This window comes from Anomaloglossus baeobatrachus, chromosome 5 (genome assembly GCF_048569485.1).
Source record: "Anomaloglossus baeobatrachus isolate aAnoBae1 chromosome 5, aAnoBae1.hap1, whole genome shotgun sequence".
Classification (NCBI taxonomy): Eukaryota; Metazoa; Chordata; class Amphibia; order Anura; family Aromobatidae; genus Anomaloglossus; species Anomaloglossus baeobatrachus.
In genome coordinates this window covers 236,062,396-236,076,611 of record NC_134357.1, presented here as the reverse complement: position 1 = coordinate 236,076,611, position 14,216 = coordinate 236,062,396, and the positions used below count along the sequence as shown (strand labels likewise).

At 51.4% G+C, this 14,216-nt stretch overlaps 1 protein-coding gene across 1 annotated transcript in view; it reads left to right on the top strand.

Annotated features, from left to right (window-relative positions):
• The first annotated feature begins 291 nt into the window (after positions 1–291).
• Positions 292–14,216, top strand: part of LOC142311096 (uncharacterized) — a 37,589-nt gene continuing 23,664 nt past the window's right edge. The window contains exons 1-2 of the mRNA XM_075349191.1: positions 292–368; positions 13,934–14,068. Coding sequence (XP_075205306.1) covers positions 13,991–14,068 — 78 coding nt within the window. The 5' untranslated portion in view covers positions 292–368; positions 13,934–13,990. The remainder of the gene's footprint in view (positions 369–13,933; positions 14,069–14,216) is intronic.

The window sequence follows — 14,216 nt, the reverse complement described above, 5'->3', positions numbered from 1 at the left end:
CAGGTAACAAAGAAGCAGCGGTTCCGGAGGCTCAGCAAACAAGAAGAAACATGAGGATAGGAAATGACATATTCGGAAGAGGCACGCAGCGCGACCCCTACACTGACAACACAACACACCTAAGGAAAGGAAATGCTGCCCAAGCGCTTCCCATAAGGGGAGGGTGCTTTATGTATACAGGGCTGCTCAGCAATAGGCTAGGAGGGAAAAGCACTCAGAACAGCTCTGTACTAACAGGACCTGCGATGATGTCAGAGGGAGGGGAGGAGTCAGAGATCACATGATCCCTAGTGAAAGCAGGGCTCTCTGCCACTGTGGACACAGGAAATCAGGGCGCACGCGTGGGCTGTGTCAGCTTGCTGGAAACGGTAAGTACAGAACGGACAGAAGCTGTTCCAGCCCTGGTGACGCTGCGGAGACGCCCCCGGTACCCATGGCCAGAGCGCAGTCAGTGCTGGTATATGGCTATATATAGTGCAGGCGTACAACCAGAGCGCAGTCAGTGCTGGTACCAGTGTGCGGGCAGAGTGCGGCCAGCGGTGGGGAGGGTGCCGGTGAGCGGGCAGAGTGCGGCCAGCGGTGGGGAGGGTGCCGGTGAGCGGGCAGAGTGCGGCCAGCGGTGGGGAGGGTGCCGGTGAGCGGGCAGAGTGCGGCCAGCGGTGGGGAGGGTGCCGGTGAGCGGGCAGAGTGCGGCCAGCGGTGGGGAGGGTGCCGGTGAGCGGGCAGAGTGCGGCCAGCAGTGGGGAGTTTGCCGGTGTGCGGGCAGAGTGCGGCCAGCAGTGGGGAGGCCGGCGGTGAGCGGGCAGAGTGCGGCCGGCGGTGAGCGGGCAGAGTGCGGCCGGCGGGCAGAGTGCGGCCGGCGGGCAGAGTGCGGCCGGCGGGCAGAGTGCGGCCGGCGGGCAGAGTGCGGCCGGCGGGCAGAGTGCGGCCGGCGGGCAGAGTGCGGCCGGCGGTGAGCGGGCAGAGTGCGGCCGGCGGTGAGCGGGCAGAGTGCGGCCAGCGGTGGGGAGGGTGCCGGTGAGCGGGCAGAGTGCGGCCAGCGGTGAGCGGGCAGAGTGCGGCCAGCGGTGGGGAGGGTGCCGGTGAGCGGGCAGAGTGCGGCCAGCGGTGAGCGGGCAGAGTGCGGCCAGCGGTGGGGAGGGTGCCGGTGAGCGGGCAGAGTGCGGTGAGCGGCCAGAGTGCGGCCAGCGGTGAGCGGGCAGAGTGCGGCCAGCGGTGGGGAGGGTGCCGGTGAGCGGGCAGAGTGCGACCAGCAGTGGGGAGGGTGCCGGCGCGTGGGCAGAGTGCGGCAGCAGTGGGGAGGACAAATTGTGCCGAAAGTGTCAATATTTTGTGTGGCCACCATTATTTTCAAGCACTGCCTTAACTCTCTTGGGCATGGAGTTCACTAGAGCTTCACAGGAGCCTCTGGAATCCTCTGCCATCCTCCATGACATTATGGAGCTGGTGGATGTTAGAGACCTTGTGCTCCTCCAGCTTCCATTCCATGAAGCCCCACAGATGCTCAATAGGGTTTAGGTCTGGAGACATGCTTGGCCAGTCCAGCACCTTTAGGCTGCTTTCACACTACGTCTTTTTAACATGCGTCCTGAACGTTTTTTTGCTGCAAAAGCGGATCCTGCTTTTACAGCAAAAAATGCATGCAAACGCATGTGTTACTTTGCAGGATCCTGTCACTGGATGTTTAGGGGCGGGCATTGGAGTCATGTGATCGGGAGTGAGGGGAACTAAACGTGCCAGACTGGGAGCCGGCATCTGACAGCTGCGAGGCTCGTAACCAAGGTAAACATCAGGTATACTTGCTTGGATACCCGATATTTACTTTGGTTACAAGCGTCTGCAGCTGCTAGGAGCCGGGCTCCCTGCACACGTTACCAATGTAAACATCGGGTAACTAAGATAAGTGGTTACCCGATATTTACCTTGGTTACGAGTGTCCGCAGCTCTCAGGTGGGGGAGAGACAGAGAGAGAGGAAGGAGAGAGAGGGAGCAGAGGGAGACTGATCATGCGAGGCTGGTTTCTGGGCATGCTCAGTAGAGCAAGCAGGATCCTGCCTATCAGCACGCCAGCGTTCACATGCGTTTGCGTGCAGTATAGTCAGGATCCAGCAATTTGCAGAAGTTGGTCGCAGCTCAAAAACACTACAAGTAGCGTTTTTGAAAGATGTTAAAAAACTGCAAATCGCTGGATCCTCACTATAACGCACGCAAACGCAGGTGAACGCATGTTGACACGAGTCCATTGCAAATGCATTGAAATGAAAACGCATTTGCACTGGATCCGTTTCTGCGTTAAAAAAACGTTCAGGACTCATGTTAAAAAGACGTAGTGTGAAAGCACCTTTACCTTCAATTTCTTTAGCAAGGCAGTGCTCATCTTGGGGGTATGTTTGGGGTTGGAATACTGTCCTGTGGCCCGCTTTCTGAAGGGAGGGCAATATACTTTGGGTCAGTATGTCACAGTACATGTTTTAGCATTCTTCATACCCTCAATGAACTGTAGCTCCCCACAGTCGACAGCGCTTATGTAGCCTCATATCATGACTCTCCCACCACCATGCCTGACTGTAGACAAGACACACTTGTATTTGTACTCCTCATTTGGTTGCCTCCATACACACTTCACACCAACTGAAACAAATAAGTTTCTCATTCATCAGACCATGGTTCCAGTAATCCATGTCCTTAGTCTTTTTGCATCATCTCCCCCCATATATGCAATTTACTCAGCAGATGGCCGAAGCAGGAAGAAATGATATTAAATGCATAGACAAGGTTAGGGCAATTGATCTGTGTACAGGTGGTGCGACCCTCTGTGACAATATTATAAGAATGAACCAAGCCAACCAATTATATACTTATATCACATACCACTATAGCCTGGGTCCATCCCTGTAAACCCCATGCACAGCCTTAGGAAGGGGGTTTCAATCAGAAGTCAAATCTGAACCGTATGAGCACTCGTCTCACAGTCTGCGTGGCCAGGCCTATCCGTTATTCTCCACTACCTGCACTGTGCTCAATAAGCATCTTGTAACACTGATGAGTCACATGACACCGGGAGGGAAAATGGCTACTTAGGCCTTTTTAACTTAGGGGTGTACTCATTTTGTTGCCAGCTGTTTAAACATTAATGACTTTGTCGAGTTATTTAGAGGGCACACCAGATATACACTGCAAGGCTATATGTGCACTTTGCAGATTTAGTGCACACATTTTCTGCAGCAAATCTGCACCTTCTGGCAGAAAAATGCACCAAAAAACGCACGCGGTTTTATATCATGCGTTTTTCTTAATGAAGTCAACGGGTGCAAGGACTAAAATCGCACCGAGCATTGACATGCTGCAGATTCTGTTCTGCAAAGAAAACATAAGCAACGTGCGCACAGCACTTCAGAACTCTCATTGACTTTGCTGGCGTGCAGATTTGTGCCAAAATATGCATCAAAAACGCACTGTGCGCACACAGCCTTATACACGCTGTACACTGACTACTTTACATTGTATCAAAGTGTCATATCTTCAGTGTTGTCCCATGAAAAGATGTAATGAAATTTTTACAAAAAAGTGAGGGGTGCACTCACTTTGTGACACACTGTATGTATTATTGTGTATTGTTATGTTTTGAGTACAGTCATGGCCAAAAGTTTGGAAATTGCCACAAATTGTTTTTCAGTTTGCTGCTCCAGTATTTTTAGATCAGGTTTCTATTGTTGCTGAGCTACAATTATCAGCAATGCAGACGTTTTTACACTTGTATTCACAAGATCAGGTGTATGTAAAGACAATATTTCCAGTGTTACCCCTTATATTACAAGTCTTCTGGCTGTCGCCTCGACACAGATCCTGACTGATGACAACACATTTCTGCCTAATGGGCAGCTCAGTGGTTAGCACTAAGGTCTAACAGCGCTGGGGTCCTGGGTTCAAATCCCACCAAGGACAACAGCTGCCAGGAGTGTGTATGTTCTCCTGATGTTTGTGTGGGTTTCCTCCCTGTTCTATTTCCTCCCACATGCCAGATACATACTAATAGGGATGTAGATTGTGAACCCCAATGGGGACAGTGATGATCACGTATGTAAAGTGCTGTATAAGTAAAATAAATCCGGTGCTTAGCATTTGAAAGCGAGAAACTCCGGAGCGCTCCTTGTGTAAGCCCGTAGAGCTCAGCGAAAGCGAGCCAAATGTCTGCGAGGCTCACCTGAGAAGGCTGTGCAATTACAGGAGGACGATTGCTGCACTCATCGATGGCAAAGGAAAGCCACAAAATTGTCATCTGGTTCAGCCAGATTACGTTAAACCCAGGATTTATTGGAATAAAAGAACATGATACAATTCTTTTCTAAAGCGGACCGCTCTTCTTCACGTTGGACAAAAGACTTCATAGTATCTTATAGTTAACCCTCTGGTGAATTAGTACTCATTAACCCTTAAGAGGGCTTTACACGCTACGATATCGTTAATGTATTATCGCCGGGGTCACGTTGTTAGTGACGCACATCCGATATATTAACGCTATCGCAGCGTGTGACACTTATGTGCGATTTAAAACGATCGCAAAAGCTGCAAAAACCGTTTGTCACGGAGAGGTTGTCCTAAAACAAAAAATTGTTCTCTTTGAATTAGCGATGTTGTTCCTCGTTCCTGAGGCAGCACACATCGCTGTGTGTGACACCGCAGGAGTGACGGACATCTCCTTACCTGCCTCCACCGGCAATGCGGAAGGAGGTGGGCGGGAAGTTACGTCCCGCTCATCTCCGCCCCTCCACTTCTATTGGACGCCTGCCGTGTGACGTCACTGTGACGCCGCACAACCCGCCCCCTTAGAAAGGAGGTGGTTCGCCGGCCAGAGCGACGTCGCAGGACATGTAAGCCCGTGTAACGGGGGTAAGCGAGGTTGTGCGACACGGGCAGCGATTTGCCCGTGACGCACAACTGACGGGGGTGGGTACGATCGCTTGCGATCTCGCTAGCGAGATCGCAGCGTGTAAAGCCCGCTTTAGTACTAATTAACAGGCAATTTAAACATGCACACACCATATACAGAAATAATAGATGTTGCCAAAATTAAAAAAACACAAATGCAAAAAAACACCCCCCCACCCCAATAAAATTTAAAAAAATCCATAACTCCACAAAATGTGTATTGAGTCATGTATATTAAAAAAAAATAAATTGATCAACACACATTTGGTTTGATCCTTCAGGAACTGGTAAAGATAACTTGTAAATCCAAAACCTCTCCCTCTTAAGGCTGCTTTCACACCTCCGGTTTTAGCAGACCCGGCCAATCCGGCTCTAAAACCTATGCAACGGATGCAGTGACAAAAACGCATCCTTTGCATAAGTTTTTGACATGCGGCCTATCCGGGTTTTCTTCAGCGCTCTATTGGGAGACCCAGACGATTGGGGTATAGCTACTGCCCTCTGGAGGCCACACAAAGCACTACATCAAAAGTGCAAGGCCCCTCCCCCTCTGGCTATACCCCCCCCGTGGTATCACGGGTTCTCCAGTTTTAGCTTTGTGTGCGAAGGAGGTCAGACATCCATGCATAGCTCCACAGATTTTAGTCAGCAGTAGCTGCTGACTATTTCGGATGGAAGAAAAGAGGACACATATAGTGTCCCCAGCATGCTCCCTTCTCACCCCTGGATGGTGTTGTAAGGTTGAGGTACCTATTGCTGGTACGGAGGCTGGAGCCCACATGCTGCTTTCCTTCCACATCCCCCTGAGGGGCTCTGTGGAAGTGGGATCCTGCCGGCCTCAAAGCTCTGACGCCGGGCTCCATCCACAGACCCATTTGAACCTGTTGGATACGGAGCTGGAGTACCGTTCAGGGACATGGCCCTGCACCATTACAGGTACTCTGTGTCCCCGGTCACACGGACACAGCACACTCCAGACTTGCTGGGTGTGCTAGTGCGCCGGGGACAGTAATGGGTTACAGTCACTACAGCTTTGCTGAGTGACTTTGTGTTTTGGGAACTACCGCGCCGGACGCTCCGGGAGCGGCGGCGCGGCTGGGACTTGTAGTTCGCCGGGGACTGGGCGCCGACCGCGCTTTTACGGCGGCGGCGCTTATAAATCCAGTCCCCGGCTTCTGCGGCCTAGTGCCGCTTCGTTCCCGCCCCCTCCCTGTCACTCAGGGAAGGGGACAGGCGCTGAGCAATCAGCAGCGCCGAGGGCTGGAGCCTTTTTACATGCTCCAGCCCTCACTGCACACTGTCGGGCGCCGGATTCCCGCTCTGCCTTGGGGGCACGCCCACGGCCCGCCCCTCCTCACATGAGCTGGGGAAGAAGCCGGCAGCCATTACTGAAGTCCGAGCTCGGATTTTCAGCAACCAGGCAGGACGGTGGCGATCATACACCCGCTTATAGGCGGGCGGTAAGCGGCACACATAGTGCTGACCACAGATAACTGCAGTGTGTACATGTGTTGTTTTTAACTGCACAGGTCGCTATATGCCCGCTTGGGGAGCGACACATCAGCAGCAGGAAAGCAGGTGTGCTAAGGCACAGGCTTTCTAGGCTGCTTGTTTTGCACGACTGAGGTGTTCATTTGTGTTTATGTGTTATACATTGCACTGTACAGTCGCTAGTCTTAGCTATATTCTTCTGGAATGGCTAGACTACAGCAGCAGAAAACCAAGGGTGCTGGGGCACAGGTTTTTTTTTCTATGCTGCTTGTATTGCATGGGCTGCAGTGTGCATTTGTACTTGTGCTTGTATGCTATACATTGCACTGTATGGTCACTCTTCTGGGCTATATTCCCCTAGATGACCAGTCTACAGCAGCAGAAGAGCAGAGGTGCCAGGGCATAGGCTTCTATGCTGCTTGTATTGCATGTGCTGCAGTGTTCATTTGTACTTGTGCTTGTATGCTATACATTGCACTGTAGGGTCACTCTTGGCTATATTCCCCTAGATGACTAGTATACAGCAGCAGAAGAGCAGGGGTGCCAGGGCACAGGCTTCTATGCTGCTTGTATTGCTTGTGCTGCAGTGGTCATTTGTACTTTATGCCTGTATGCTATACATTGCACTGTACGGTCACCAATCTTGGCTATATAATTCTAGATAGCTAGTCGGCAGCGGCAAAACGGCAACACAGATTTTCAGTGCTGTTTTTACTACATGGGATGCTGTTCATGACACCGTCCCATTGTGTGCATGCTCCCCCGTAGCACGTGCCGGGGTCTCTAGCACTTCGTCTGCCTGGGTCTCTACTAGTTGTGGCCAAAGAAACCACCTGTCAACCCTGTCCATGGACAGGGACGGAGTAGTCATAATATAGAGACTTGCAGTCCAGACAGGCCATGGGCAATCTACTTGACCAAAAGGCAGCTCTTCAGGGCTTTGATACTGACATAGCTATCGATCCGGATACACCGGGTGGTAACGCCATACGGAATGATCCTATACCGCCCATCAATGGAAGGTTGGATCTTTCTCCCTCAGCTCCCCCAGTGGAGATAGGAGACGAACAGGAGAAGTCCCTTTTCAGTATCTCACACAGATGTTGAGTATTTTTCTGGCCACGCTGACTTCAGAGAAGCAGTCCAGGAACACCACGCTTACCAGATAAGCGTCTTCTCCAAACGTTTTTAGGATACACGTTATCCCTTTTCCCCTGACGCGGTCAGTGCTGGACCCAGGGTCCAAAGGTGGATTCTCCAATCTCCAGGCTTGCGTCTAGAGACATAGTTACACTGAAGATGGGGCTTCACTTAAAGACGCCAGTCACAGACAGATGGACTCTGGTTGAAATCTGTCTAGGAAGCTATCGGCGTGTCGGTTGCTCCGGCATCCACAGCCGTATAGGCAACCTAACCTTTTCAGCTGTTCTTGCGCAGCTGGCCTTGAGCACAGGGACATCTGTACCGCAGAGGCGTCCGTAACCCGCAATGTCTGCACTGCGACTTACCCTGTTAATACTGTCCTAAAAGTACAGTCGAGGTTTCGGTCCTTCCCAAGCTCCGGTAGGTCCCAATTGTCCTCGGGCAAAAGGGCTACTAAACCTCAGACGGGCTCAGATTCCGGCCGGGCTCAATCACGCCCAAGGAAGGCAGTCGGAGGAACCGCTACAAGGCGGTCTCCTCAGGACTCTCAGTTCTCTCTCTCTCTCCGCATCCGCGGTTGATGGCAGAACCCCCCGCCTTTGGCGACATTTAGCTGCCACAGGTCACAGACCGGTGGGTGGCGAACATTGTGCTCACGTGCACAGGACAGTGTTCTAATCTCGTCCTCCGACTCCATTTCCCTGCTGCAGGCGGTGGATGCTCTAAGAGCAGAAGGAGTGGTGATCCCTGTCCCCCCTCAGGAACGAGGGCGAGGGTTTGTACTCCAATCTCTTTGTGGCTCCAAAAAAGGACGGTTCCTTCCGTCCCGTTCTGGTCCTGACACTGCTCAACGAGCATGCGAACTCCAGGCGGTTCCGGATGGGATCCCTCCGATCCGTCATTACCTCAATGTCTCGAGGAGACTTCCTTGCCTCAACAGACATCAAAGATGCCTATCTCCACGTGCCAATGGCTACGGAGCACCAACGTTTTCTACGTTTTGTGATAGGAGACGAACATCTTCAGTTCGTAGCTCTGCCATTCAGTCTGGCGACAGCCCCACGGGTGTTCACCAAGGTCATGGCAGCAGTGGTAGCAGTCTTGCACTTTCAGGGACACCCGGTGATTCCATACTTGGACGATCTACTCGTCAAAGCACCCTCCCTCGAGGCATGCCAATGCAGCCTGAATGTTACGCTGGAGACTCTCCAGACTTTCGGGTGGATCATCAATTTGGCAAGGTCAAATCTGTCTCCGACTCAATCACTAACGTATCTCGGCATGGAGTTTCATACTCTATCAGCAATAGTGAAGCTTCCGCTGAACAAGCAGCGTTCACTGCAGACAGAGGTGCAGTCTCTCCTTCAAGGCCAGTCGCACCCCTTAAGGCGCCTCATGCACTTCCTAAGGAAGATGGTGGCAGCCATCGAGGCAGTTCTCTTTGCGCAGTTTCATCTGCGCCATCGGCAATGGGACATTCTCCGCCAATGGGACGGGCAGTCAACCTCCCTGGACAGGGAAGTCTCCCTTTCCCAGACGGCCGAGGACTCTCTGCTATAGTGGCCATAGCCCCCATCCTGGGCACTGGTCACGACAGATACGAGTCTGTCAGGGTGGGGAGCAGTTTGTCTCCGCCACATGGCTCAGGGGACGTGGACTCAGCAGGAGTCCACCCTTCAGATCGATGTTCAAATCGGGGCAGGGTATCTTACCCTATTAGCCTTCCAGAAGTGGCTAGAAAGAGAGCAGATCCGAATCCAGTCGGACATCTCCACAGCGGTGGCATACATCAACCACCAAGAAGGGGCGCGCAGTCAGCAAGCCTTCCAGGAAGTCCGGCGAATCCTCATGTGGGTGGAGGACACAGCATCCACCATATCCGCAGTTCACGTCCCGGGCGTAGAAAACTGGGAAGCAGACTTCCTCAGTCGCCAGGGTATGGACGCGGGGGAATGGTCCCTTCACTCGGACGTGTTTCAGGAAATCTGTTGCCGCTGGGGGGTGCCGGACGTCGACCTAATGGCGTCTCGGCACACCAACAAGGTCCCGGCATTTATGGCACGATCGCGCGATCACAGAGCTCTGGCGGCAGACGCCTTAGTGCAAGATTGGTCGCAGTTCCGGCTCACATATGTGTTTCCACCTCTGGCACTCTTGCCCAGAGTACTGCGCAAAAATCAGATCAGATTGCAGCCGCGTCATACTCGTCGCACCAGACTGGCCGAGGAGATCGTGGTACCCGGATCTGTGGCATCTCACGGTCGGCCGACCGTGGTCACTACCAGACCGACCAGACTTACTGTCCCAAGGGCCGTTTTCTCCATCGGAATTCTGCGGCCCTGAACCTGACTGGGTGGCTTTTGTGTCCTGGATCCTAGCGTCTTCAGGATTATCCCAAGGGGTCGTTGCCACCATGAGACTGGCTAGGAAGCCCACGTCTGCTAAGATATACCACAGAACGTGGAAGATTTTCTTATTCTGGTGCTCTACTCAGGGAGTGTCTCCCTGGCCATTTGCATTGCCTACTTTTCTTTCCTTCCTACAATAGGAGTCAGAAAAGGGCTCGTCGCTCGACTCCCTCAAAGGGCAAGTCTCAGCACTATCCGTGTTTTTTCAGAAGCGGCTAGCACGTCTTTCTAAGGTGTGCACGCTCCCGCAGGGGGTTTGTCATATCGTACCCCCGTACAAGCGGCCGTTAGATCCATGGGATCTGAACAGGGTTCTAGTTGCTCTCCAGAAGCCGCCTTTCGAGACTCTGAAGGAAGTTTCTTTTTCTCGCCTGTCACAGAAGGTGGCGTTTCTCGTTGCGATCACATCGCTTCGGCGAGTGTCTGAGCTGGCAGCTCTGTCATCCAAGGCTACCTTCCTGGTGTTTCACCAGGACAAGGTAGTGCTGCGCCCCATTCCGGAGTTTCTCCCTAAGGTCGTATCCTCGTTTCATCTTAATCAGGATATCTCCTTACCGTCTTTTTGCACTCATCCGGTTCACCGGTATGAGAATGATTTACGTTTGCTAGATTTGGTGAGAGCACTCAGAATCTACATTTCCCGCACGGCGCCCATGCGCCGTGCCGATGCACTTTTTGTCCTTGTCGCTGGTCCGCGCAAGGGGTTGCAGGCTTCTAAAGCCACCCTGGCTCGATGGATCAAAGAACCAATTCTAGAGGCCTACCGTTCTGCGGGGCTTCCGGTTCCTTCAGGGCTAAAAGCCCATTCAACCAGAGCCGTGGGTGCGTCCTGGGCATTACGTCACCAGGCTTCGGCTCAACAGGTGTGCCAGGCAGCTACCTGGTCCAGTCTGCACACTTTCACCAAGCATTATCAGGTGCATACCTATGCTTCGGCGGATGCCAGCTTAGGTAGAAGAGTCCTGCAGGCGGCAGTGACACCCCCGTAGGGGAGGGCTGTTTTGCAGCTCTAACATGAGGTATTTCTTTACCCACCCAGGGACAGCTTTTGGACGTCCCAATCGTCTGGGTCTCCCAATAGAGCGCTGAAGAAGAAGGGAATTTTGTTACTTACCGTAAATTCCTTTTCTTCTAGCTCTTATTGGGAGACCCAGCACCCGCCCTGTTGTCCTTCGGGATGTTTTTTTGTTGTTTGCGGGTACACATGTTGTTCATGTTGAATGGTTTTTCAGTTCTCCGATGTTATTCGGAGTTAATTTGTTTAAACCAGTTATTGGCTTCCTCCTTCTTGCTTTGGCACTAAAACTGGAGAACCCGTGATACCACGGGGGGGGTATAGCCAGAGGGGGAGGGGCCTTGCACTTTTGATGTAGTGCTTTGTGTGGCCTCCAGAGGGCAGTAGCTATACCCCAATCGTCTGGGTCTCCCAATAAGAGCTAGAAGAAAAGGAATTTACGGTAAGTAACAAAATTCCCTTCTTTGCCGCTTGCGGCAGGCTACTGAGCATGCGCAGTGGAAAAAAACGCATGTTGCTGCCGGATGCGGTGTTTGCCGCAGGATGCCGCATGCGGCGTCCACAGGCATGCATTGCAAATCGCGCCGCATCGGCCGGATGCGGCACGATGCGGTTTTTTTTTTGCCGGACAAAATAAACGTGCCAGGCAACGTTCCATTCGGCTGCTGCATCGGCTAAATCTGCCGCATGCGGCAAAAACCGGACGGAACGCAAGCCCATGCGGCACAATACGGCACTAATGTAAGTCTATGCAAAAACCCCGCAACCGGCGGCAAAAAAAAAACGGTTGCGGTTTTTCTGCAAAGCGCCGGATTCTGCTGCACAGGAAAAAACTGATGTGTGAAAGAAGCCTAACCTAGTTTTGATGTTTGTTAGTACAATTATCGGATATTTGATAGTTCCAGAGCAGCAGGGTGGTTTTCATGCCATGCGCTCTAGAAACGTATTATGTTCTTTTATTCAGATTAATCCTGGTTTGAACTTTGAGTAGCTGGAGCAATGCTATGCATCGAGGGGAGCAATCTCAGGAGATTATAATATAATCTAATATTGTAGATTAAACCAATGCGGACAGCTCTGCAAAACATAAGATTTATTCTCTTGCTTACGGAATGAATGTATCAGTTCCTCTTTGAGATTTGTTTGTAGATCCCCCCCCCCCCCCCATTGATGATGGTTGCAAAGAGGAGCTGAATGTTGCATATTAGTCTTGTAAGGAATGGCTGCCTTTCCATGCTCCTCATATTATTATGGGGTTTTTATTTCATTTTTTTTTTTAAATTTCTTTGAAAATGTTCTTCCCTGTCTAAGGCTATGTGCGCACTTACCAGATTTTTCGCGGATTTTGCCGCGGATTTGCTGCATGTTTCGCTGCAGAAAATGTTCATAACATCTCTGCAGTGAATCACCAGCAAATCCTATGGAGAAAAAAAATCCTGTGCGCACTGGGCGGAATTTGACAGCTGCATGTTTTGCTGCGGGAATCCCGCAGCAAAAACAAGTGCATGTCACTTCTTTTCCGCACAGCGCTGCGGGATTTTACTCCATTGACTCAATGTTAATCAAGAAATCCCGCAGGGAATAACGCAGGCAGCAAATTCTGTGCGGTTCACTGCGTTTTCCTGCGTTATTCCCTGCGGTATTTTGCGGTTTACCTCCGGTAATGTGCATCGCTTGCTTGCGGTTTTGCAGGGAAGTGATGTCATTACAGGAAGAGGAAGCCGTGCAGAGTAAACACACACACATCAGACACAGAACACATCACAGACATAGATCACATAGACACAGACACATAGACCACACATAGAAAGAAAACGGAAATATAGGAAAAAAAGAACGTGGGCTCCGCTGCATATTTACCGTCCAGCCGAGGTAAGCACACAGCGGCGGCCCGGTATTCTCAGGCTGGGGAAGGAGAGGGGCAGGGGTAATGTCCCCCGCCTCACTCCCCCTCCGGCAGCCGAGAATATCAGCCGCAGCTGCCCCGGCACTGTCGCATCCATTATGCGGCACTGCCGGCGTGTCCTCGGCTCTTCTTGCCACCGTGTAGCAGTGGTGGCAAGGTAATACAAGGGGTTAATGGTGATGGGGGACCACCGCCATTAACCCCAGGCTTGATCATGGCAGCGTCTATGTGACAGCTGACATGATCAACCCGTAAGTAAAGTGAAAAAAACACAGACACCGAAAAATCCTTTATTTTAAATAAAACAAACAAGCCTCGTTCACCATTTTATTAACCCCTCCCGCACCAAAGCTCCGGCGTAATCCAGGTCCGACGTCCAGCGCTGCTTCCATCCAGCCGCGACTGTCACAGACACAGGCTGAATGAAAGCAGCAGAGGTAATTACCGGTCATTTCCCACGGCCGGTAATGTGAACTCACTGCCGACCGTGGGAAATGCAGCGATCTGTCATCTATCTCTCTATCTATCTATCTCTCTATCTATCCCTCTGTCTATCTATCTATCCCTCTATCTATTCTTCTGTCTATCTACTCTCAGAATTAAATTACTTTTTTTTTTTTTTTTTCTTCAATGTGCTTTATTGCATTGAATGCAATAAAGCACATCCCAACCCGCACGCGGCAAAACCGCGGCAATACCGCGAATAATACCGCGGTAAAACCTCAGCAAACCGCGGCAAACCGCATGCGGTTTTCGGGTGCGGTTTCCCGCGGTTTTTTACCGCGGGTGCGGTAATCTTTGAGGGCATGCGGAATTTTCTCAAGAAAATTCCACTTCCCAGTGCGCACAGAGCCTTAATGTGGTGACACCTGGTGTATATGAATTTAGGACATTGTAGGGTCTGAACCCAACTGGTGAATAGATGGCATCACAGGGGATGAGTCAACATTAGTTTGGTGGTGATACTGTAGACGCCTCTTAAAGATTCCTACTTGCTACCCACTTGGAAATCATATTTGCTTTTTATACCACTATTTTCAGTACTCCCCTTTTAGGAAAGTGCCATTTTCCTGGACCACAGGCCAAAAGTTCTTCAGGATGGAGAAGGAAACTGGTCACACGAGTAAAGAGATATTGAACCTCACCCTTGAGATCATCTACCTGCTGACTGGTGAGGTAAGGACCCCAAGAATAATGTCACAGCATTCTTATCTTTTAAAAAAGCATGGAAATTCTGAGTGTTTTGTCATGCACACCAGTCTCATCTGTCACTGAAGGTGAGCCTGTTCTGCTTATATTAAATCCCATCTTTTTTACCATATAG